General features: G+C 52.7%; 5 protein-coding genes across 5 annotated transcripts; 2 read left to right on the top strand and 3 right to left on the bottom strand.

The window, feature by feature from the left end:
* Positions 1 to 1,380: 1,380 nt before the first annotated feature.
* Positions 1,381 to 2,215, bottom strand: CGGC5_v017272 (uncharacterized protein; the record flags this gene model as incomplete). Its single annotated transcript, XM_032027914.2, has 2 exons — positions 1,381 to 1,929; positions 1,982 to 2,215. The coding sequence occupies 2 exons, from the start codon at positions 2,213 to 2,215 to the stop codon at positions 1,381 to 1,383; spliced, it is 783 nt and encodes a 260-aa protein (XP_031875755.2).
* Positions 2,216 to 6,307: 4,092 nt separating this feature from the next.
* CGGC5_v017273 (uncharacterized protein) lies at positions 6,308 to 7,483 on the top strand (the record flags this gene model as incomplete). Its single annotated transcript, XM_032027915.1, has 1 exon — positions 6,308 to 7,483. The coding sequence occupies one exon, from the start codon at positions 6,308 to 6,310 to the stop codon at positions 7,481 to 7,483; it is 1,176 nt and encodes a 391-aa protein (XP_031875761.1).
* A 7,102-nt stretch (positions 7,484 to 14,585) lies between these two features.
* CGGC5_v017274 (uncharacterized protein) lies at positions 14,586 to 17,669 on the top strand (the record flags this gene model as incomplete). The annotated part of the gene is made up of 4 exons (XM_066153878.1): positions 14,586 to 14,822; positions 15,188 to 15,563; positions 16,026 to 17,060; positions 17,338 to 17,669. The coding sequence occupies 4 exons, from the start codon at positions 14,586 to 14,588 to the stop codon at positions 17,667 to 17,669; spliced, it is 1,980 nt and encodes a 659-aa protein (XP_066006738.1).
* Positions 17,670 to 20,859: 3,190 nt separating this feature from the next.
* CGGC5_v017275 (uncharacterized protein) lies at positions 20,860 to 21,300 on the bottom strand (the record flags this gene model as incomplete). The annotated part of the gene is made up of 1 exon (XM_032027917.1): positions 20,860 to 21,300. One exon carries the CDS (start codon positions 21,298 to 21,300, stop codon positions 20,860 to 20,862), a length of 441 nt encoding a protein of 146 aa, XP_031875760.1.
* Positions 21,301 to 24,687: 3,387 nt separating this feature from the next.
* CGGC5_v017276 (uncharacterized protein) lies at positions 24,688 to 25,593 on the bottom strand (the record flags this gene model as incomplete). Its single annotated transcript, XM_032027918.1, has 1 exon — positions 24,688 to 25,593. The coding sequence occupies one exon, from the start codon at positions 25,591 to 25,593 to the stop codon at positions 24,688 to 24,690; it is 906 nt and encodes a 301-aa protein (XP_031875759.1).
* Between the last annotated feature and the right edge of the window lie 225 nt (positions 25,594 to 25,818).

Consider the following 25,818-nt stretch of genomic DNA (forward strand, 5'->3'; position numbering starts at 1 on the left):
CTTGATACGGTTAAATTTCACACAGAGATGTTTCAATATAGTGGGTATGTTTCCAACCCGGCCGAATACGAAAAGTATTGCGCTTTCATTCACATGCATTCATGTCACCTAAAATGTTGTGAAGCGATTGAGCTTTCATGATGCGTGCTGGTCACAATCTGGTAGATGGATGCGAGATTGGACGGTCATTGCCATCGCCGCCAAAATGAACGGCTTTGTGGCACATGGATGGTGACCCGATTGTAAAATGGAGTGAATTGGCTGAAATGAAGTATTCGAGTGACCGCACCACTAGGTTCTGAGGTTAGCTCAGAGGATGCAAGTCCGGAGAAGTCCGACCGCTACGTCGGATTCCGGCCCGACAAGTGGGGCAGACTCGTAGCCATCTGGCAAGCATCCACCATGGTCGCCGGCGGCCTTCTTCCCGGTAAACATGCCGATCGAGATGTAGCGCCACCACTTGGCATACCTTATGGGAGTACAAATAGGTGCTGTGCTCACCAAGACACACCTTTATATCTTGTGCAATTTTCAATTTCGCTCTGACGATGGTCTCAGACACGTGGCGTTCAGCCCCCTGCCTGTAAGGGGCTGGCCCCTAGGCTTGTTCAACGTAGAGGTGCCGTCGATTGACTATTCTAAGCTGAAGAAGGAGGAAAGGACTTTACAGGGATAGGCGCCTAGCAGCAGTGATGCAGACCGGGGCTAGGCGGTGTGCTACAGCAGTATAGTGGATCCGGCGGAGCCGGATCTCGGTAGCTGCTCCGGCAAAGCCGGAGATCTCGGCCGGGCTCTAGCCCGTGACACTGCCTGATCCCATGCGGCAACCTGATGTAAGCAACGCTCCGCCTAGTATTGATTGCTTTCGCTCCGAGGATCCAACTTGACCATGGAAACTGGAACATGCGTGCAGTAACGTACATAGTACATTTGACCCTTGAGAAAGAAAATACACCTTGCTGCTGGCGACTCGGCTCCCTGCACGGCTTCTGGGAACTACAAAGGTAGATTGACTGACAAGGCTCCATCCAGTACCAGTCATGAAGGGGCGGGTAATTGGCCTGCCACACGTGGGGCGGTGGGTTCTGACCCCCAACAAGCTCATTCGGCAAAAGCATTTCCTTCTTTCGGAAGCTTGAGTGGGTCTTCCCCTGACAACTGCATGGCCGCACGCTGGCTGCCCAGCCCCCCTCACCAAAGGCCGAAGTCACGGTCGCAGTCGCGAACTGGCTAGGTTTACTCTATCATCGTACCCCTCGGTCTAAGCCATGGAGTGACCGATGCCACTCATTATGACGCAAGCCTCGTAGAAAACACAAATGAATGCCAACTGAGCCTGGGAAGGTGGAAATGGTACTTAAGATTCGCCTACGTGGGTGTCTATGATGTCCCTCCTTTCTGGCGCTTATCTGAGTTTTCACGTCGCACGCGTGGAGGGAATCTGACCCTCCTGTTTCCCTGTGAACTGATGGCTTGTTCCAGCTTCTGACGGGCGGACTCCAGCCTCGCGGGCATATCCAACTCAACAATCGAGTTCAATCCGGCATCAATCTCGGTGGACAAACTTCTGTAACAATCGCTGAGGGCTTTGGAGGCTTCCTTGACTAGCCCACGTAGCGCCCTGCGCTTCTGCCACTGCGTACGCCATGTTGTTAGAGCCTCTGAGTTGGCTTTGTCCATCATTGGGAAGTTATATCTATGTTCATCGGTTTGTCCCAAGGCAAAATTCAACTCTGCGCCCTCCGAGTGCACTCGCATGACGAGGCTCTCGTGAAGAGACAGTCGGGTAGTATCTGTGTCTTCGTTGGTAGTTCTTTGCTGGTCCGAGAGGATCCGGAAATCACGGATGATATCCTCGAGCTGATGTAAGCGTTCCCGAATATAGGGGTGCCACGCTTCCACATCTCCCGAATCAAGATCTAGAGCAGACTGTATGTTCCGTTAGTTTTAGGGTTGTCGCTCAGTCTGTAGATTGGCTTACTGGTGGTCTTAAACAACACTCAAAGTCGTCATCGCCGCCGGTCTCTCTCGGCACGGCCGCTTTTCGGGCCCGCGTGCCGGGCTCCGTGTCAATGTCAAAGAAGCGAAAGTCCGTATCATCCATTCCGTCGTCCATCTCGTGATCTTCAGCCTCGTAACATGCAATCTCTTCGTGACCTGGTGCTGGATCTGGACGTTGACGCTTTGCCACAGAAGCCGCACTGGAGGTTAACATCATGGGGAGTATAAGGCGACGGTGAGAATAATATGGTCAAGAAGCCACGAGTAACTTCGCCCGGAAAGAAGTTTGATCCATCGATAGGACTTTGAACTAGCAGCATTGTGGAACGGACTTGTCCCTCTTCACCGGCACTCTTTGTTGAACTGATTTTCCCACGCGACCGTAGAGAGCGGGGCGGGGCTTTGCTCTTGGGCACCACGAATGATTGGTCTGTTGGTGCAAAGCGCAGGACACTACGCATCTCGCACCAACACACCAATCGGATGAAGTCTTTTTGATTTAAAGGCCCGCAGCATACGCGTTGGGACTGCTGCAGGCTCGGCAAGCTCAAACTGGCCAGCAACATCTTTCAGGCTGCGGGCCAAGACAATAATCAGAAAAATGACCACATCTGTGTAACCCATGCCACCTGGCCTGGTTCCCCTTACATTTGTGACCATCTGTCAAGCTGCAGCGAGCAGCCTGGTCGAGTCTGAGTACAGGCCACCAATGGTGGTTTTGCGAGGGTGGTAGGCGACGGTGGGCTGTGTTGATGAGTTGAAGTCAGCAGCAGGACACTGACTTCGAAAGGTGTGTACGGCTGCAGGATAGCGGGAGCAGCCTGAACAAATTGCAGAGCGGGGTTTTCGTGCCTACACCCCAGGATCCCCTGGCCTTTGAGCAGATCCTTGGCAGGCTGATGTCAGAGTTCGGAGTTTCCCTTGTAAAATTCAGACGTTCTTCGGCTTCCCGAAAACCGGCAGCAGATGCCTATGGACGATCTGGCCCTTTCTCCTGCTGCAGCAATCTGTTTCAAGCCCGCTGAAGTGACAAGTCAGCCCAAGCCAAAAGGTTGAAACAAAGTGGTCAAACGAGTTATACATAGATAGCGCAAAGATTAAAATAAGTGCCACGGAACACCGCATCGCCCTTCTATATCACCAATTCCACGATTCATGACCTAATTGGTACGAAAAGAGGGCCTGATCCCAATCATGACGCCCAGAATCTATTAGGCTGGGTCGCTTTTGCCAGTCAACAAGCTGGGACGGAGAGAATCACAGAAAGAATAACTATTGATTGCTCGCGTAGTTATGCAACACCTCAACTCTTCGGATGCTGCTTTTTAGAAAGAGCATCAGCCTAATCCATCCCCCCGCTGTACACTCTAGCACGTACGAAAGTAACTATCGTTTTCTCTCACATGCTCTCATATCTCTACTCAAGTTCACTGTACTTAAACTAAAAGAGACTGTTTGGATGGCGAGATATTGTTTCATTCACGTCCTTGAAATGCCTTTGCTCGGGCAGAAGGGTATCGCGACATTGCCATTGTAGAGCAAATGGAGGAGCGTTAAGCATTGGAAGTCCATCGTGGCACGAAAGCACGGGCAGAGCATGGCAAGATGCGTTCCAAATGATTTAATTACTGGTTGTGCGGATGACAGTGCTGTCCTCTTATATTTAGCAGAGCGCAAGACGGCTAGTAATGCCAGGAGACCACCTGCGGCAACAAGAGCTGATCAATCGCGCTGCATGAGCTGCAGAAGACTGATTTGTGGCCGAGGGACTTGGTCAGGCGTCGGTGTCATTGTGATCTCTGCCTCCGCACCTGGACATGGTGCGACATGTCAAGGTGGTCTGCCGGTTATGTTGACATGCCGCCCCTTGACCCATTGTACAATGAGACGCACACATTTGGCACTCCACACGGCATATGTCTTGATCGCTGAAGACATCGTCCACGCCCAAGAAGTAGCCATTGTCATCCTCATCATCTTCAAAAGAGACGATTGGGCGAGCAACTTTTAGTTGGTGGCTCCTACTGCTGATAGCTTTGGAATGGCTCTTTTCTAAGCTTCAGCAGGGGTTCTGGTCTAGGACAAAGTTCAGCTGGGAAGGCCATAATGCTGAATCCAGACAACAGGGTGATACAATCAAGGGGACGTACTTTGCCATCCTGAAACGCGAGTTTTGATGTGGGATTACACTTCTTGCCAGTCAGAGCTTGCAGTCACCATTCTTCTTGCAGTGACGGAGGACTGTCGAGGAATCGGGTTGTTCACTAGCAGCCGGGAATGGGGATCTTGATCGCTGCGAACACCATATGCTGCTGCTGTGCTTGCTCATCCACCAGACGCGCGAAGTAATGAGCGTCATGCACGGAGGTGGCTTTCTGTTGATTGACTCGCCGGGGCGGTCTTCCGTTGCGTTATCATCACACTCCAGCTTCAGACCAACCTCTCGCTTGATGGCTTGCTCATTCCATTTCGAAGGGCCGCATCGAGACGGCTAAAACGACGGAGTAGACTGCAAGTTCATCCTTGATGGGCTGGGGAAGAGGCCAGCGGTATTCAAACCTCGACAAATTGGTTTGCCGCGGCTGGCGGATGGAACTTTCTGAAAGGTGCCGCGGCGGTTGAGATGTTGGCGTTCGTTGTCGGAAGGGGGCCACTAGTCAAGAGAAGGGTAGGAGGAAGGCGTATGTGGGTAGACGTAGGAAGTTGCAGCGGCTAGAGCCTCGGCCCTTCCGTTCATATTTCAGGCAGCCCATCCAGTTTCTCGTGGTTGCCGCTGGATGGGGTCAACATCGGCTGCCTCTTGCTTTGAAACTTTTTCACTACAAACTGGCTGACGCAGCGCTTGGTCACTTCTTTCTTGTTTGTTTACCGCATCGTCGTCGTCGTCGCCTCGTCACCATCCCAATCGCAATCTGACAGCACGACTACATCACAGCAAGATCTCTGTCGTTCCACCATCGACAATCCATCGCATTCTCATCTCTTTCAATTAACGATTGCACCAAAGTCATCCCTACTTCATCGCATTCACATTGCCTTCGATCACTGTCGAGGACTGTAACGCACCGTTTCACAGCCACGACTGGTTGGGGCGCTTGACATCGCTACGACGCGTGTCTTTCGAGTGAGAGATCGAACCAAGCACACGGCCGAGCGTGTACAGTCAGCCGATGCCAGAAGTGGGCAGACCGTTGGCAAAAGTCCTGGCAAGGCGTGGCTGAATCCGCGGCCGGCGCGTCCCAGGAAGGTAGACACATCCGTCACGACTTCTTCGCTCGAGAAGCACTGGGGCACGGGGCGTCAGGTGCCTGCATCTCCAAGGCCCGCCTGACATCATTCCCCTCATTCTTCAGCACAAGCCGGGCAGTTGCTCTTGCTTTCCAAGTTACCGCGAAACCTTCCAACCGCAAGACTACGACAACAGCTCCTCCCACTTCGGAAGCAGGGAAGCGACACTGAAATCATCGGACGTCGGTTTTCCGCACTTCGCCAACGAGACAGGACAAGATGCCGACTTCACCACCTTCCGTCGGCAGTGAGTCGGGCGAAGTCGCGTATTTCAAATCACTCAATCCCCACGGCCAGCACTGTTTTCTTGTGTCAAAGATGGAGCAGCTTCTTGCACTTCGGCCACACATGAAAACGCAACCCGACGAACTCAGCCGCAATCTCATCAACACCGTTATGGTCCAGGCTAACAATGTCGTTCTGCATCATGATTCCAAGGTTAATGGAGGAGGTGCCGCGAAGCCATGAGCGTTGGTCCCATGGATGGCTTACATGGTGCCTGGAGGTCCTTGGCTGCTTGGGGTGCGGGGATCGTGGAGAAGTAATTTGAGGGTCATGGATCTGCCTTTCTGCCCAAGAACTGGGGAATTCGTGGTGCAGTAGATAGTGCTTTAAATCATAAGAAAAGAATCACATACATGGAACTAGCCTGTTGGAATGACACCGTGAATTAGTTGAAGAGCGCAAATGGGCAGCAATCATCTCAGGGTTCGCAGGTGTTTTGAACGGCAGTTGAGGCATGGTATTGGTGCAGGTGAGAACGTCCAGCATTCTTTCTAAATGCAGCTCCCTCCATCACCAGCAACGAATGATACCACGTCTGTTGCCCCCGAACTTCCATTCAGCTGTTCGTCGGACAACCTCTCCGTTTGAAAATCTGCTCTTTTCCTCGTGTTAGTTGTTCGTTTTTCGAAAACTTCTCAAATTTCAGGAGCCTTCCTTTGCCATTGTGCAGTTCTCTACCATTGTCGCCTGTGCTTAGCATTCACACCAAGCGCGTCACCATTGCTCCTCAACCATGTCTAGCAGCAGAAACCCCGTCATTGTAAGCATCCGCCGGGATGCTAAGGTAGACCAGTCTCTCCGCGAGCTCAATGAGACCTGGAACCAAGCTCAAGTCCCCGAGGCCGACCTCACTAGAGGCTGGAAACAGCTACATCAGGATTGGTGGACAGCTGCTCTCGCCGTGCATACATCCGGCCAGCACACCAGCGCTCGGCACCATGTCCTCGACTGGCCCGCCTTCATCCGCGAGCACCTCTCCGCCGCCGATCTTGTCACCTACCTCGGCCGGATCTTTCGCATCGCCCATGACGCCGCCAAGCACAAGCCCGAGTCCGCCAGCCGCCTGCGGAACGCCGCCCTCGCCGTCGGCCTCACCGACAACATTGAGCTGCACCTTGAGCTCGACCAGGAAGTTTGCACCAGTACCGGCACCCTCAAAGCCCTCTCCTCCCTCCGGCGCTCCACCGCCCACGAGGCCGTCGACCCCGAGGACATCCGCACCGAGATCCGCGACCGCATGCTCGCGCGTGTGTTTGGCTCCCCCGGCCCCTATGTCGTCACCCCGATGCCGACCCTCCGCGACGTCAACCAGGCCATCACCGCCCTCCGCGCCAAGGCCGTCCCACGAGCTGCTCCCAAGTCCAAGAAGCGCAAGGCCGCATCAGATGACGCCGGCAATGACAGCATCAAAGTCTCTCGGAGGTCCAGCAAGCGTCCGCGGACGGAGGTTCCCGAGGAGGACCTGGAGGAGATGGGCCAATCCTTCCTAGAGAGCATCCGTGAAGATGGGCGCCCAAGCCTGCTTTTGCGTTTCCTCGACGAGGACATCATGACCAACGGCGACATATTCGCCTACGCGCCGCCAGAGGCTTCAGCCCTGCCAGACCTCGAGCCCGATGCCACCGAGGACCAACTCCAAGCGCACGCAGCACAGGCAGACCGGGAAAAGGAGGCGCAGGATGACGCGGTAATGAAGGAGCAGCTTGAGCTGTGCAGTCGACTCCTGCAGATGGGAACGCCTGGCGAAGGAGCTGCTGGTGATCCGTTAGTTCACGGTCTGCTGCAGGCTTTGAATATGTCGGCCAAGAATCTGCTTTGCGTTGCCCGTGACAAGCATACTACCGCACATCTTGAGTCACGCAAGAGGAAGAGGGAGGAGGAGGAGGAGCAGCTGGATCTGGACGAGTAGAGTTAAGAGCTTGCGGTCTGAGGTTTGGGGCTTGTGGAGTGATGAAGTATGCTAATGAGGCTGATTCAGTTTTATGTTTCAAAGAAAAGGAACCATTCGTTCGAGTTGCACATGCAAATATCAGTCCATAATAGTGAGATCATTTCGGCCGTGCTGTTTGTGAGGGGCAAGGCTGATATACCAAGTAATAATTTACGATCCTCATGACTTGACGACTGATAATATCTTACTCTGTACCAGGAACAGCGCAAGTACATTATCCATTTTGCGTTCCTAGGCGCAGAGTTATTGTCTGGGAATCAGAAAACTTTTTTCATTCCCAATGCCATCCTTCAGCTTCGCAAAAATTCCATACCCTTGATTTACTCTACCTTCCCCTTAGCGTCGGCGTCGGTGGGGCCGGGCGGAGCCGGATCTTCGGAATCGGTGCTGGTGCATTGCATTGCCTTGAGAGCCGGCGCGCTTGATCCCCGTATATTGGCCTTTGCTGGAATTAGTGAGATCAACTCTCGGGCTTTGTGCACGACTTGGACGATGCAACGAACTAGATTGACCACCATCGATGCATCCACGTTGCAAATCACTTCTGTATGGGCGATAGCATATGTGAGTGCGGCAAATGCACCGACTGCTTTTCTTTCGGAAATGCCAGCAGTTGGTGCGATAACATGCAGTGCGTTTGAGGGAAAACTTCAGCTGTGAGCCCTCTTGATCCGTTTGATTGTCCACTCAATCGAATTGTGGGGTTCTGGGTCGGAAATCCGCACTTACCAGTCTGGGAACCAAATGGAAACTGGGAACCGATTAAACTGATGGACGGTATTGCAAATGGACCATATTAACACTATCGTGGACACAGATGCCCGCAATACTTGAGTACTAATCGACGATGAAGCAGGGGTGCATCGGGAGGATTAGTATGGAAACAGAGCCAGAAGCCAGGGCAGGCCATCTCGCAAGGTGCCTCGGCGGTGATGAGCTGCCGTTATAATGAGTACTTAGCCGTTGCTTGAATGAACTGCTGCCAAAGGAAATCACTCTTGATTGCCTTTTTCGTTAAAGTCAGATGTAGCAGGGGAAAGTCGTCAACAGCAGACAAATCTTTCATTTTCCCAGCTGACGCTACAAGCTGTCGTTGTGACAAACGAAGCATTCGTCTGCTCAATCCCAGTCGCTGCCTTCAGCATGAACTGAAGGTGACAGCACACTCTGCGTCGGGATATGCAGCCGGTTTCCGGTGGATTGTGGGCACATTGACATCGATAAAAATTCCTGCTGGGATTGCTGTGCCGTCTCAAAGCGTCAGGCTGTTGTAAACGATGTGGCCGAATGTCATTTTGAACGACGGAGTTAAAACGTCACAAGGCAAGGGAAAAGTGATGCGCTGCGACTCCTTCATGAGATAGTCACGCTTGACAAGCTTGTGCAGGCTGGCATTGGAGACCCTGACCTCTTCTCCGACCATGGATTTGACTTCGCTGCGCAGAGTCTTGATGTACTCAGGACGAGGGCAAAGATGACAGAGAAGATGCGTACGAAGAGTCGCACTGGTCTGCATGACTGCAAGGCTTATCCCCAAGGCTCTGTGCACGAGGAAGTTGGGTGTCTTATGCGTGGTATTAGCACCATTTGAAGCAGTTTGAATGGCATCCTCTCGTTGCCCGGAAGCAGCATGCGCTCCATCAGCGGGATGATGACGCGACGGGCTACTTAGGCATGATGTCCGACACAAGCGTTGCAGGAATGCAAAAGCTGGCCAAGGAGCGACAGGTGACCGGGAATTGTTTGACTCGGCGCGCTGCTAGCCAGGTATCTGTGGTGAAGTTGATGAACGTTGTGGTCCAATCGACGTTGCGGCTCGGTTCAATACCGCCCAACGTGCAGCTTAAGGCGCGCGATATGATGTCAGTCAAAATTCTCGCCAAGGGAAACCATCTATAATCTTGCGTTTATGTCGTCATCTGGCAGTTGGCCCTCGACATGCCGGAGAAATATGAAGGGAGTTGATTTTACAGTCAGGCCCACGTTATCGACGAATACTTGTGTGACGGAATTGACGTAGGGAGTGCTTGGCTTATTGCATCTCCAACCTCCGGCACAGACGTAGATCAATCACCACGAGTAAGCGGAGCTCAGCAACGAATGTGACGTGCTTTGAGAGTATGAGAGTTGAGAACCTGCCTGACCACGCTGGGATGAAGATGATACCTTTGCCCGATCGTGGTGTGAAAGTCTTCAGATATCTTGGCCTATACTTCTTTTCAGATATCGTCATCAGGCAACAGCCGTATGATTCGCTCCATCAAGTGAAGCCTGCCACATTTTCTGAAGAATTCTCTTTCATTTCATCAGCGCACCCGGACGATATCACTCATTATTCGCCGCTCTGGGAAAGTGACGGGGTCCGAGAGCTCCTTGAGCATCTCCTTCATCGCCTAACCTGTCCATCTGGTCGACATGAGCATGTGAATGATACGACCTATGTCGAGTTCAGGTTGATAGTGTCACCGCTCGCGAGGTCTTCCTAGTGGTTTGGTGACTACGCTGGTGAGCCGTTCGGGAGGTGTGACAAGGCGGTTGTCATGCGCTCGATGGACATCCGAATGGTCTAATATAGAGGCCTTCTTTACAGCTAGGCTTTAGAACAGGCGATAGATGCTGTATGCTGCGTGTTTCGGGCAGCTTGACAGATAGTGCATGGAGGCTCGCCACAGGCAAATTGTCGTATACAATGTGGGTAGCGCGTAAAGGTCTTCAGGCTTAGCGGCTCTTCGGCCCTTTGGCAGAGAGGGTTCGCACCCAGGACCATTGCCCTGGCAATTGAAAGAAAGATCATAAGGGCTGATTGCAGTGCCCGGACAGCAGAACCGTCCTCGAACACGTCAAAGGACTCGACGGCGTTGATACCTTAGTTGATGACGGCTTGAGGCGCTTAGATTGTGCTGTTCCGGGCGGCACCAAGGGTGAAGGTTTTCATGGTGAAGCATACGATGATGATGAACTTATTTCGGCTACCCTTGAGGGCCCATAACAAGTCGGTGTCCTTCTGCTTGCCGGGCTCGACATGATAATTATTCGTGACGACGACCTGGAGTGACACGACAATCTAAACATACCAGACGATACGCAAGCCGAAGTAGTTAATACCACCGCCAGTCAGTAGACGATGGACATCGACGGGGCTAAAACGGCCGACAGGGACGGAGAGGCCTTGCGCAAAGCTTCCTATAGACTTCAAGCCAGTACAGGACTAAGAGTGGAGACGCACCTCCGAGAGCAGTCTACTGCGCATCTGTGAGCTTTCATCAATCGTGCTTGAGGTGTGCAGTTCAAGGGTATGTCATGTAATGTTTGCAAACGGACTTGCTCGAATGTCCTTGCCAGCTTTAGAAAGCCAGCTGGGGTAGGATCTCTCCGGACTGGGCGCATCCATTCACGTTTCCGCTTTTGCCTACTTATTCAAGCACATTCTCAATGCTCTTCATAAGTCAATACCAACACAAATAACTCATACAATGCTATAACTTTGTAAGCATACTTGCGTCATACTTGTCAGCTTACTATGAGATCGTAACGCCGTCTCATCTAGCACAATAACTCTAGATATCGTCTCTATAAGGCCTTTCATATCATCCTGCTTTTGAAAATTCGATATCAGCAAGTTGAAGAGAAAATAAGGCTTGGCTGGAAATCCTCTTATGGAGAGGTTTCCAATGGAGTGGGGACCGAAGATAAAATGCTGCGCTTCAAATAAGACAAGCCTGGGTTATGACTGTGGCGCATACATCCAATGACCTTAAGACAACAGCCAGCAATTCCCATACTAAGATGGGAAAGGCTGACACCCGTAGGCTGAGAAGCGACCGCATCAGAACGCCTCCCGCTTCCATTTTCTCCTACAACACATCATGTTGAGGAAGTTTCGAGCCCATCCAGTAGGGTTTTCACAGTAGGGGAAAAAGCAGTAAAAGCATCTCGGTCAGTGCCCAGTCCAGTAGCTTCGCAGTATACGTACCTAAGGGTCCAGAATCACTGCCCGCGCCGACCTCGACTCGCCATACTATTGTGGCTGTCAGCCTCGTTGACGATGGCTTCGTTGCCGGCAAGGTCGACAGTCTCGCCCGCGTGACTCACGCTGCGACCGAGACACATACCAGACCGACAACACATCATAACTGGTCATCTTTAGGCAGGATGAGCCGTCGTTGAATAACTCACAGTTGTGGAAAGATGTCCATCAGCTGCCCGGAATTCAAGGAACCTTCAACGGAGGGAACTCTGCCGACGAGGTCCGCTTCATCGTTAGCCAGGGGAACAGAAAGCGATGAGGACAAGCTCATGCCAGACACCTTCTTTGGCAGATTCCCCAGGCAGCAGGAAAACAGATGCTGTGGAACAATTTATCGACCAGATCGGGAAACTTGGTCCAATACCCCCAAAGCCTGGAATGGCTCTTTGGATGCATCTTCGTGACTTTTGACTTCCTTCGCGGGCTTTATTGCTGACCGTTCTACCAAGATATTTGCGTGTCAACATGCACTGATACGTCTACGTGCTAAGGAGCATCGGGAGTTCCTCCTCAATCTGATCAAAAAAGCCGCTTAAAGGATCCGACCCTCCTTTCCTTTGTTCATTTCCAAGCTAAATTCACAACTAACTCTAATGGAGACATGGGAGACAGCGTGGACTTCAAAAGCTTACCCTTGGGTCAGAATGAGGCCGCGGGCATTTCTGATATCCTGCTGTCTTCCCACGCTTCAGACTTTGTGTACGTCCTACAGCTCGCTCGGATGCTCCCTCGCGCAGAGGATTCAACGACTACTTTGGATAATTGGATGGTCGACGTCTGGACTGAAAGCCTCCACGGCTGTGCCTTGAGGAGCTGCGGAACCTGCTACAGCTTTCACTGGCTTTCACTTTGTGGTTCGCCCCGGGGGGCAAGCTGTTGTGAGCGGCAGCGACATTTGATGTTCAGCTTGACGTGGTGATTCTGAAGAATTTGCTGATGTGTCCCCCGTGGACCACTGTCGCGACCAATCTCTTTGCACCCAGCGTTAATCCCAAGAGCTATGATAACCCATAGAGGTCCACCCCTGATGATGCATCCCAATGTCACCGGCCGATGAGATCGCAATTACCCAGCTTTTCGTCTCTTAAAATGTGATCGTGCCCTGTGAAAGGGTATGATGAGCCCCCTTCGTTATTCTTTGTGTAACGCCCAGGAGGTACTTGCTACATACAGACATGCCTGCCTGCAGATGCGACTGATAATCTCCAAGATGCTTTCCAAATACGGTCGATTCTGACAACAAACAATGTGGATAGACATCGCGATATGTAGATACAACTGCTGTGGAAGAGGCGTGTGTTGATAGTTCAGCTCACTACTATTTGGTGAGAACAGGTCTGTCCTTCAGCCAGCAAATTAAACCCGGACTCCGGAATTAACGAAGCGGCGTCTACAGCATTGCAATACATTATTAGACCAGAGGTTCATGAGGAAGTCAAACATAAAACAGCCCGAGCCACTTATATCAATCATCCGCTGCGTAGAAATCGGCAGCAGTTATCCAGGTCCCTCAGCATTACTTGGCTTAACGCTTCGGTAGTACTTGTCCACACCGGCAGCACGTTTGTGACGTTTCCATCTCCACGAGAAAGGTGATTCATGCCCAATAAGCGCCTTCCCTCAACAGACGCGTCCCAGATCATGCACTACTAAGCGCGCTTTGCGAGGCACCTCCAGATCTCGCCGGGCGGCTTCCCAGATCCCATCTTTTGCTTTTCCATTTCAGCTCATCACACGGGTCCTGATTGGTTCCAGGCGCTAGTCCTACTGCTGCAGGCCCATGGTGTGGCTCTTCAAGGACCCGGCGGCTCCACGTGTCACGGTTCCGCTCGATGCAGACCAGCACACTGGCAGGAGAAAAGCTGCAACTGTGAGCCTTCGAAAGTCGTGCAGGACTCAAAGACTTTGATCAAAACTTGAATATGGCAAGTAGGCACTTTGTTGTTCTGTGTTTCCCAACGTTGGCTGCTTCATCCGAGACCATGACCGACACAACATGATCCCATCAATTCCTCCCCGCGACCAGCCGCCAAGTCCTGCCATTCAGGGCCAAAGTCTCCCGGGAATTAATTGCGACGAATGGAAGAACATGCCCCAATGCCTGAAACTTCCGTCCGTTTCCGCTGAAGCTTGCTCTGGCTGATGGGAGCGGTGCATCGCGAGTCGCCTCTGCTCCGCGTGGTTTTCCTTGGACCAGGGGTGAGCAGGCACATGACCAATTCCAATTTTGCCAATGCATCGCCTGCTTCATGTACAAATGTGCATGGCAGGCTTCGAAATGCAACTTGTGAATCCGCCATTATCCAACACACCCCCAACAACAGTGAAAGCCATCATGTTTCCAAAGTTGACAGCACCAACCCCGCCTCATGCGTACGACCGTCGACGTGTGCGTAGCTAGAAGAGTCACTCACACTGAGGTCCAGGGAACGTAATAAATTTAATTCCGGTCTGATGCGGGTCTGGGCTGATCTTTTGGTCTTGCTGATGGCCATCGGGCACGAAATCGGTGGGTGATGACGATCTGTGCGGGGCTTCGTTGGTGCCACTGCCGCGAGAACTTGAGGGTGTCGGGTGGGTTCCTGCTAACACCATTGCGCGACAGACGCAGTAGCGACGGCAATCAATCCTACGTTGATACCTGCCAAGGTCATGACCCGGGTCGAGGCGATGCCTTCCTTCCATTTGTGCTGTTGGACTAGTGCATCTGGCGAGGCCGGGCAGGTCCTGCCGATTTATCAGCAGCACCGAATCGGAAGGACCATCGGACCCAACATGAGGCTCGGGCACCTACCTCGCCGAGACACGACTTCCATGCCATGTGCACCGCACTCCCCCGATCGAGCAGGACCTCCTCCCGAGCCACTTCCAACTCCACGTCTACGCCGCGTTGCTCGATAAGGCGAAGCCATGCGCACCTTCCTCTCTCCTTCTCTTCTCATCGGCACTTTGAACTGCCTTTGGCCGCCCACCTCGGCGTCTCGCCATCCTCCAACGTCACTCCACTCCTGATGTCGCCCTCGACGCATCAACATGATCACACCTAAAGACGACGAACAATCTATCCTCTCCGCAATCGATCGTTTTGTCGCTTGCCTCGGCGAGGACAAGGCCACCGTCGCTACTTGCGTAGACCACTACATTCATCTCGAAACCAACGCAGCCGCTCGCTTCAACATCGTCACTTTGCGCGCGCGACTTCCTGTCGACGCCGTGAGCATCATCGCCACCCACCACAACCCTTCTACGTGGATTCCGTCCAAGACATGCGTACCGAAACTGGCTAAAGCCTCCAGAATCTAGCAAATTCCTGGCTCAGCTTTGGTATTCTATTTGCACACCGTTAATGCAGGACGATACTTTTACGCAGCCCTCCACGACCTCGCCACTCGTTGTCCCAGCTTTGAGGAAGCCAGGTCTTTATTACAAGCACAGGCCGCCATTCGAAGAGCCGCCATTTCCAAAACGCCAGGGGTTGACAAGCATGCGCAAGGCATAATTTTGCACGACGTCAACACTGTTCTCAACAGCCTGCGAACACAAGTCCCACCCCCTTCTCCCGAACAAGGGCGGTCAGAAAAGGTTCGGTAATCCCACCACCCAGTCAATCCCACCGTTACTGACCACCTTCCCAGGCCAAACGTACCGTTAATGACGACGACCTCGATGATACAAATACCACGCTGAACCAATCCGTCCCCCAGCCTGCAGCCGCCAGCTCGGAAGACAGCCAATCGCCCCAGAAAGTCCAGCAACAGTCCCCGATTGAGGCTGACCCATTGGACTGGGACCCGTTCGAGGTTGACCTGCCTCCACAACCCGATCGCTCTGTGGCCCACAATCTGTCTTCATCCTCGGACGACAGCTTCGTTCATCAGACTCCTGACCAAACCTCCTCAGCCATCGAAGAACGTTTTAAACACTACGAGTCCCTTGACTACAACAACGTTCCTGCATACATCGACGTTCCTTCGTCGAACATCAGCAGCTCTGCCCAAGACACATTCACAAGTGCGTTTGCCGATCCATTTACTGCGCTAGCCGACAGCAAAGGACCAAGCATCTTGTCACCAGCTCCAATCCAGCCTCAGACTTCCACGATGGCTTCAAATTCCAATCACCCGCAACCGGAGCCGCAGGCAACGCCGTCCGCCAAGAGACGACGCATCACACTCCCCAATCCTCTTCAATCTCTCCTGCCAGGTGAAGAGATTCAAGCCTCTTTGGTTTCGGGAATTCTACAAAGCTTATGCGATCTTATTCCACATCGCGCAGTGTGTTTGGCACCTAGAGGTCCCGCTACAGACGCGACCGCCGTCATATCCCAGACGCAGTCCAGGATACATGGTGTTTTCGATCAGAGTCCGAAACAGGCGGTGGTTATTATGCCACTCCGAACAAACCATCATTGGGCTCTGGCCTTTGTGAGGGTCACAGGCCAAAAGCAAGTCGTCATAGAAAATTACAATGCAGCAAGCGACCAGGAGCTTACCAAGGAGGCAGAGGGTCTGATGTGCAGCCTTTTTGATGTGCCACAGGACAACGACACTGCGCTGCCTAAGCTTTGCCCAAGAAGCTCGTGGAATTCCATCAGCCGACACAGTGTGTTGCAAGTGGACCATCAAGACTCCGGTGTGGGTGTCCTGATTCACAGCCTCTACGCTCTCGCAGCTACAAGCATTCCAAAGGAAGTCGACTGGCTTCTTTGGCGACGGGTTCTGGCTGCCTACAAGAGCGCCCGAGATTCGCCCTTGGCTGCGGGCGGCAGTTCCACACATCTGACTCCGCCGGGTGACGTATTGGCCCAGCTTCGACGGGAGCATGCAGACTCTCTTGGTACTCGCAGCGGAGTCCGTGTACCGGTACCAGCCGACTCGATCATACGTCGTGCGCTACTTGATGATGCCAACTGGCTGTCTGTGCCAAGCGGTGAGGCTCGCGCCCTTGACGCAGCGCTCGCCGAACTGCGGGCCAAGCTTACATCTGTCCCCGACAAACTCAAGGCCAAGGCACATCTAGCCAGGCAAACCATGTACGACATCAACACTCTGGTAGCGGTTTTACTTGGACAAGCAGCGGACAAACCAGGCCCAGCAAGCAATCATCTGGAGAACTGTGAGAAAGATATGCATAAGATCAAGTCACTCATACCCCTCATGCGCGGCGGGAAGATGGCCAAGGAGAAAATGCAGGCTGCTTTGGAGACCGCAGAAGGGGCAACCAGGCTCGCCGCAGCCCGCAAAGCAGAGGAAGAAAATAATCGCCAGCGCAGCATCCAAGGCCTCAAGGCGATGCAAGACGAGATCCAGAAGATTGAGCGAGAGCTCAATACTGCCGGTGAGGAGGACTCTGATGAGCATCAAAACGACGATAAGATTGACCACAACGACTTGCCCGGCGAAGATGACGAAGCTGACCTCAACGACTCGGCTGACATAGACAGCGATGACGATGACGAACAACCAAGTCATGATGAAGAGCTAACTGATGACGAGGAACCAAGCGATGGTGAAGAGGAGAGGGACGATGCGTAGGCATATTTTGGGCGTTTATCACAAGGCTATGGAAGTGGTGCATGTTTATCTACGGCATTTGTACTTTGCGATCCGCAGTTTAGAACAAAAGACCGTCAGTTCAATTCACAGCTTGAGGGTTCTCCCCCTTCCCTCCATCGTAAAGCCGTAATCATCGCCAAGGGTGCTTTCGGCATCGGCTTCTGCCCATATTCTCGCTCCCAAGGGCCGCACCGTCCACGTTCTCAACCTCGACCCAGACCACTAGCCAGACTTGACCATCGAGTACTCTCTGGTCGATGCCGCTGCGTCTGGAAGTATTCGTCATTTGAACTGCGATGTAACATCCCAGGCTGACCTGCGCGCCGTGCGTGACTCCATCTCTCGCATCGACAAGACCGGTGCGGATGCTGGCGTCTCTGGGGAATTTGAGAACTTCTACAACGTCTTCAACGTCCACATCAAGCTGACCAAGCCTGGTTGCGGCGTGCTAGATGCCAACCTCCGTATCCTGCCCATTGTCAACAAGCTCGCTTCAAGCTTAGAGACTCGGGGGGAACCTAACCTGATCACCTCCACATCAGTCTCGCCGTTGCCTACTTAGCTGCATCATCTGAGGCCTCGCAGGTTGGCATTGATGAAAGGGTGCAACAGTATTTATCCCATCTACATGGTCATTGACAATATGAATACCTGTGGTGCGTTCTGAGATCAACAGACACACCTTGGTGCTATTTTTCCTGCCATCATCAACGTAGCCTGCAAGCCCGAGTTTGTATCAGTTAGGTCTTTAACCAAACTCAAGACCCGTGAACATCAAAAAAATGAGAAACTTCTTGCTAGAATGCCGATCAGCATCCCTTTAAGAGCGACGCTGGCTACGCACCGTCAGTGGCCTCTCCAGCCAACCGCACCACGACGCATATCCTCAATAAGCCTTTGTAGTAAAGTATCCAGCAGGAGTGCGTTAATACGTCTTTGCGACGCGCCATAAATGTCTCGCCGGCTTTCACCCTGCATGACGAGTCTTTGAACAACTCAACCCTAAAGGCGCCCGTCACAATGTCAGCATTTATCGCGCCTATTACGAGAGAGATGACGCGCACCCCCAATGGGAAGAACTCAAGTCTCATTGTCTCGCTCAAAGTGTCGCTAACGTGCTGGCGTCGCAGATTTCCATCCGCAGATTATGGAGGTGGTCAGAGATGGTGCACAGATTGACGAGGCATCGACGGCCAAAGATTTGCGTCACGCGTGGAGCAACAAACAAATTTACGTCAAGGAGGAAGCCCGTCTCGAAAGTAGGGGCAATTTTATGGGCGCTCAAGGCGTCAATGGCGTAGTTCAGCTTGCCACCAGCGAGGGCGTGTATCTCTGCAACGGCGGCGTTAGTGGCCAAACAGTCGATAACATCGTGTCAGAGAAGAGTTACATTGGGAAGGCTGACGAGGTGATTTGTCTTAGACAGCATACGGGCCGTGGAAAGAAACGCGGATGCAGCGGCCCTCGAACTCGAAGACAAGCTCGGAGCCGATTTCGCCGGCGCTGCACATTTTGATGAGCATAGATTGGGTGATAGCGACAGAGGCCAGGTTGTGTTACTTTCAATCTAGGGACGGCTAACACGTCTTTACTCAAGTGAGCGCAGGGTTGATCGTACATTTGCTTGCAAGCAGGCTGTGAGTTCAGGCAACATTCGCTCTCTATCTGGACCGACTCATCAAGGGCAATTCCAATGGTAAGCCAAGGGGGTCAAACGATCCTCCATGCTGTGCCTCGCTTGAGCATGCAATGCATGCATAGATGCGACAACTAACCTTATTCCCTGAGGTCTTTCGGCTTTAATCCACTCGTTCTGGGTCGCTGGCCTTGCTGGTTGACGCCTGGTTTAGAAGGCGCCGATATTGGTTGTTCACCAGCGGAAACAGGCAGAACCAACGAAAACTGCAGCAAAGCAATCAAAGATGCAGGGTTGGGGACAAACACGGTGACAGTACGATGTCGATGCGGTACTGGTTTGTGTGTTCGGCCTCAACAAATCTGCGGACGAACCCGGTCTCCCGGAGCCAACGGCTGAACACACGGATAAGACCTTCAACGAAGCATGTTGTCGACTCTGAAGTCAAGCACGATTTTCCCAAGTCTTCGACGCAAAATTCCCGGGTATCTGCCGAAGTCAAATGTACATCTCATAAACCATAGTCCACAAGTTGTCAGACAGCTGTCTGCCTTCTCTGTGAAGCAAACTGCTTCCTGAGCGCCGACCTCATCGTCTCCATTTTGTATGAACCTGTCTACCTTTTCTTTGTTTCCAAGCCTTGCCTACGCTTTCTCTCGCTTCGGTTCTCCTTATGCTCCTGTTAGGCACAAGCTGTGCCAGCGGACGCCAAGGTCGCTCCAACAGCAGCGCTCTCTCAAAGTCCGTTAACACGATTCCCTTGACCACCGCATTAAATAGCACATTAGGTGTTCGGCCGTCTTTGCCGAGAATGAACTGCATGCGGTGACCGCATTGTCGCCCTTTCAAGGTGTGTCCGTCCAACATCTACCGCGTGGAGAGCTAGCCATCCCCACGACAGAAAGATCGTGTGTACGACGTAAACTCAGTGGTCGTAGAAATAGATCCGGTTCATTGACCTGAGGTTGACTAACCCGAGTAACACCAGCACATACATGCCTTGAATAGGCTGCAAGTTTTCGTAGACAGCCGCCTCGTTCTGAGCGTCCTGGATGAATCCTTCAACCGTCCCCTTGCTTGCTCACAAATGTGTAGCCGGATTCAAGCAGAATTACCTTGAATAACACGCCGCATGCGCCACCCCTTCCTAGCCGCTTGATACCCCTGTCCAGTGTCCACTGAAGCTGCTTCGACTGAGATATTCTGCCCGATCGATTGGGTGACAGGCAACTGTACGGTTTCGGTTGCGATGGCTACGGTGGCCACCGTGGCCACCACTGCGCTTGCCCAGTGTATCGACACGTTCGGTCACGTCGAATCGAGAGTACCTCTCCTCGCAAGTCCCAACAGGCACCTTTGGGTGCAGTGTGGCCTTGCTTGGTCATTACCTACACCTTCTCCGCCCCCTGGATGACGCGCTAGAACTCGATGACTGCGTCGAGTTCCCTGGCCACCCTGAGTATGAGGGATTGCTCAGCGTGTCTCTCGTCCCATGGGCATTGGTGTATTTAGTACATTCCGTCTCGACTCATCGTCGCATGACTCCTTCGAATCCCGCCGCTACCTCCTGGACGACTCGTCTCTTCCATGACCCTGCTTGCCCTGCCATTTGCCCTAAACCAAGTAGTGACCTTGTACATCGTTGGCGGGTATCCTGGCGAGCTGTTTGTTGCCCGCCGCTCATCGTCCGAAATCGATCGCGGTGTCGTCTCGAAATCATCTAACCATGCCTTCGGCTATTCATAGTATTGTTCCGTTCGTCCTGTCTATGTAGCTGTCACTGACCTGGCAGGCCTGCAGCCATCAAATTGAAGGCCAAGTATCGGCCGACGGCTGTTAAATAGTGCGAATGGTTGCACATCCGCGGCAAGCTCCGCCAGATGTTACAACAGCGTCTCGGGCTCTGTCAGGTTGACCCTGAGCAACACAATTGGCTCGCCCCTCGTCAAGAGCCCACACATGTAGTGGTAGGTTTGCGCTATGGCGGCCACGGTAAGCCTTTTGGCGTGATGCTGAAATCGCACGACCGAGTCAACAGATGTCAGGATCTTCTTCCGATTAACCACCTCCTCATACATATTCATCGATCACAAACCGAGACGGAGATGGGGGGCAGTTAATTTGTGAGACGGCTTATACCCAGAAACGTAGAGCATGGTGCGTTCTGTCGGGCTCGTGTTTCTGGATCGGTAGATGCAATGTAGATGTAGATCTGATCGGCTTGTAACTGCTCCAGGTCGAGTGGGGTGTGGCGTGGTGTCGAGGGCGGTGTCGATGGGTTCCCGTGGCGGACTACCTCTTCGGCGGTGTCGCTGATCGCATGTGCGGGGTTCTCGAATATGATGCCGTCCCCTAGACCGAACGCGCGTTTGACTTCTTCCACGTTCTTAAGCTCACTCATGACAGTTCCAACCGATTGTTTGACGCTATCATACAGAAGGTCCTCGAGGACTTTCTCATCGCTGATCTTGCGCTTCGGGATTCTGGTTCCTAGACCAGATAAGAAAGAGCAATTCTCAAAAAGGTGTCTACCGAAGGGAAAGCTTCCGTAGACCATGCCGAATGTGAGCTCCTGTAAGTACAGGAAATCGTCCCACGGAACGATTTGTGGGGCACCATTTGTCGCCCGGGGTGATGACAGGCCCCTCAGAGGCCAAGTTGCAGTCTGTTCCGACGTCGGGGCGACAAAAGACAAGGGAATAACAGGCAGAAATGTAATCGTCGAGCATTGTGGGCTACGTTTGTTGCTGTTCTTCGCCTCGCTCCTCCTCTGCCCCTTTCGCTCGTGCTTCCGCCTCCGTCAGTCGCTATGTCAGCGTTTCGGTACTTCTTGACATATCGACCACGGCGCTGGTGGTTGGTGTGGAGAGGATGCGTCGATTGACGTGACAGGTCTGGGATGTTGTGAAAATGCAGCGGCCCGCGTTGATTCGAATTATTACTCTGACAATTTCGTTAGGCGACGCTGTGTGGGGATGTCAATCAGCGCTCGGCTTACCTTACGCGAAAATATCGGCCCCACACCGACGAGCCACGGGCCCGTACCCGTGCCGGACCCGGAGACGCGTGCTCGCTGCCCGAAAGACGAAAGTTTCAACTGGGCCGCAAAAGATGGGGGTAAATCGGAAAATCGTGTCTGGGGTAATTTAATTGAGATGGAACAGACGAGAGCTTGGCCCTCTTAAGCCATTTGGAGTGGACCAAAATCCTCTGGATTAGGGAAAACGACGTGATTTGGGTTGGGATTTCAGCCCCCGGAGCGGGTCGATCTCGCAATCCCTTTGCAAACGGTGATATCGTCCTGCCAAATTGAGTTGCTTGAGGATGCATATTGCTTTCCTTGAGAGTTGTGAGTATTAGGCGAATAGGAGTGGATAGATGGTTCAATCGGCGTCGCTAAGGACCCAATTGCCAATCACGTCGCAAACTGGAACATCGCCATCTCGACACATGAATTTTCCCGGCATCGTCGTAGCGCCGCATAAGGTTATCGTCCGACGCGAGGCATCTGTTTCTTTCGTCGGAGCACTGAGAAAGGGGAGACGCCGGGATGTAGAGGTTTGCTGAATTGAAGGTGTTGGGTTGTCGTTCTTCCCTTCTAACTTTTCTTCCGCACTTTGCCGCCTGGAGGCGCACCTTGTTAACTACCGTATGACTCTATCGGGGAAATATTCGAGTGCCAGGATGGCTCACAGAAAAACCTCTATGGCCACCTATATGAAGTCCCTGATAAGCAGTGCTAGAGTGCATTTCTCTTCGAGATAAGCAATAGCAGGAGTACGTCGGGAGAAGATGAGAATACTTCCGAAGTCAGTTGGATCACAAGCGCAACGCAGCCGCATCTGCCAGATCCCCAGTGCTACGTCCGCATGCATGATCGCTTCCCCAAATTCAGCATATCACTGCATGCCTGAGGTAAATGATTGTGTCCAGCTCGACACAACAGACGAGGTCAGCAGCGCTGTCATCGACACCACAGAACCCCCAAAGATCATTAACGCCACCAATGTCTCGACCGAGTCAACCACCCTCGCTGAGACGGGACAGCCGAATATATATTACCATGCCGCCAAGAGACTGGAAGGGCATTGTGGAATATCTATTTTTCCAGTGCATGCCATAAAACCAATCTCAAGGTGAATCGGGACAGCGACCAGATCTAGGCATGTGAAAACCGACTTCACCGTATGAACACACCTACATCACACAGATCCCAGCAGGCGGCCTCCCTTTCGAGTATTTGAAGTGCTTTTCAGCTGGCCCACACCATTCCCATTCTCAAATCTCGCGGTCAGTATGATGAAAACCCTTCCTAGCTCCGTCAGGTACGCTGGCGTGAAAAAGCCCGTCGACCCTATGCCTTCATCCGTGAATGCCTACTAGTGCGTGTGCGTGGCTATCCAGAGTCTCGTCGGCGATTGATTCATCTGGTATACGAGCAAATACTTGCGGCGACTGAAAATCAAATGAGCTTGATCAAAGATCCGTTCCGGAAGAAATAGAGCCAGATTACCTCAAGTCAAGCCGGTCATCCGGACGCCGACGAGGTTTCCATGCCAATACATACGCGCAGACATGTATCAATCAGTGCATTCAACATCAACGAGTCTGTGGGCGTGTCCAAAAGACATGTTCGGGCAGGGGGAGGGATGGTATGAGCATCGGGTGAAGGACGCCATTGGCAATGGCGGTGGCAACGGTTAATCTCACAAAGACGGCTTTGACCCTAAAATCATCGAACCGCGACGATACAAGCCGTGTTTCTAAATGTTTCCGAACAATGTCGGTCCTTCAGGTTGACGCTGAACTCGGTCATGCAGGATTCGTGGAAAGGGGGGGTGGCTTGGGCATGGCGACGATGGAAAACAATGGAGTTCCCAGTCAGGACAATTTGCCAAACGGCGAGTCTCTATTCCGAGTCATTTCCGAAAACACAGTCACTCATTTTCCATTCAATACTGCGCCATACTAGGCTCCTCAAGCCGGAGCTAGCCGAGAGAGCAACCGTTCTCACAGTTAGCGCGTATGTCGTGACATACAATTCAATCCCAAACCCATATAGCTCCTTTCCGGAGTGTTTAGCCACAGCTCTCACCTGCCATTGCATCCCTAACTCCAACCTCCATGGGCGGTTGATGCAATCCATCCGTATACGGTTCATTCATTCTACACGAACCAAGACCTATTCCCAAAGTCTGATTGAGCCTGGGTCGGATACCAAACGCCACCTCTTGACACAGGGAGGCTTTGGCAGAACTGAGAGCCTGTCGAGCCTCCATCGTGAAGTAGAACAAGGCACACCGCTCTCGCAGCGTGGATGCCGACGTGAAAGGTTCTGCTGCCCAACGTCTATCCTAAAGCTGCCGCTCGCACTTCCAAAAGCTGTCAACAAGAAGGGAAATGAACTGAGTCATTTTTGGGAAGGTAGCTCAACTGTTCACGGACAACGGTGTGTTCAGGCCAAGGAGAAGGGCAATAGCATTTCCTCCTGCCGGACAACTTCACTGAAACCAACTTTCTTTTACAACCCGTGGAGATTCAAGCTTGGAAGGGCAGGATCAGTGATTATGGCTAAGCCAGGACTTTGCTGTACGACGAGGATTGATTTTCACAGGGGGGGGTCTGAGCAGCTGATTCAGTGTGTGCAAGCTTGCCACGATATCCGCGGGACTGCTCCAAACCTTTTCACGCTATCCGAGGTCAAGTGGGACGTTCGCAACGAATGCATGTTTGATTATCATACGCTCCATATTTACCCGTGTTCCATGTTGCTTGAGTTCTAACATTTACTGCTGTGCTCCGTTCAAATGATGTGACCTGGTTCCATGCTTCATTTCTATCAATACGACTACTCTCCAGCTTCCATGCATCCCTTCTTCCATCGCAGCGCAGACCACATCCAGGTATCGACGCAAACAGGCAAGAACACCAGGTTGCAGCTAACTTAGGCGTCGACAATGCCTTCATCGGTTTTCTCGATGTTGCCTATGGCCTGGATTGTGGCCACTGCTTTTGGCACTATGTTTGATTCGAAAAGTTCGATGAGCTCAGACTTGTTCTTGGCCTTGGTGTAATTGACTTCATGAGCGGCCAGCAGATTCCGCAACTTTGGAATCGTAAGACAATCTGGGTTGAAGCTTGGGTGTAGATAGGAAATGTCGTCAGTGGGGTTGGGTATGTTTGGGAGGGGCGTGTTGGTGTCGACCTCGGTCGAGACGCCAGTGATGGGCCCGTCGGTTGAATCGCCGGTGGTGGAGTCAGCTATGGCCTTGTCTTCCTCAATAGAGAGTTCTGAAAGCTGGGCGGAGAGGGTAGTCAAATCGCCAGTCTGGATGTCAGACGATTTGGCTTGATGTTCCTTCACGAGCTGCAGGAGTCGGGGCTTGCGGGCTCGGCTTGGTACAGCGATTGCAAAGGCCTGCAAGTATCCACGCAGCTGGGCGATGGTCATTTCCTCCACATCTTGAGCCGAAGCGGCTGGGGAGGTCAGAGTTGTGGTGGTGGGTCGGGATGCCTGCTCGTTCAGAGTGGTTTGTTCGGCTGCAGACTGATTGAGTGTTGTCTCGAGACTGTCGATGGAGAGGTCTGGCTCGAATTCGACGTCCGAAGTCTGCCTGCGATGCTCTGCAGCTAGTCGGACGAGCTCTGCCTTCCTCGCCCGGGACGGAAAGCGAATGGAATGGGTTCGGAGGTGCTGCCGAAGCTGTGGGACAGTCATCAAGCCGAGAGTCAGATCGATTGCGGATGTGGCGTTCTGGTCCAGGGTGTTTGGTGGATCGTTGTCGTCGCGCAGGGTGGCCGAGGCACTGATGGTTGGGGTGGGCTTTGGGGGTCGGACTTGGCGGACCATGCTGAGGTCGGATGGGGGAATCTATGGGTCGAGGTGGTGTCTGGAAAGAAAGCGAGCTGAAAAGCGAGAATTTGCGGTTGATGGGGACAAGCGACCGTCGGAGATTGCAAACGACTGGAAGTCTGGTGGAGGAGGTGTCGTGTAGTTGGATGGCGTCACGAGGGTTGGATGGACTGCGTGACATGTGAATCAGCAAGAGGTGCAGTGCTGCATGACGGTGCTCTT

Source organism: Colletotrichum fructicola, assembly GCF_000319635.2.
Source record: "Colletotrichum fructicola Nara gc5 chromosome Unknown KSG_Nara_v1_contig12, whole genome shotgun sequence".
Classification (NCBI taxonomy): domain Eukaryota; kingdom Fungi; phylum Ascomycota; class Sordariomycetes; order Glomerellales; family Glomerellaceae; genus Colletotrichum; species Colletotrichum fructicola.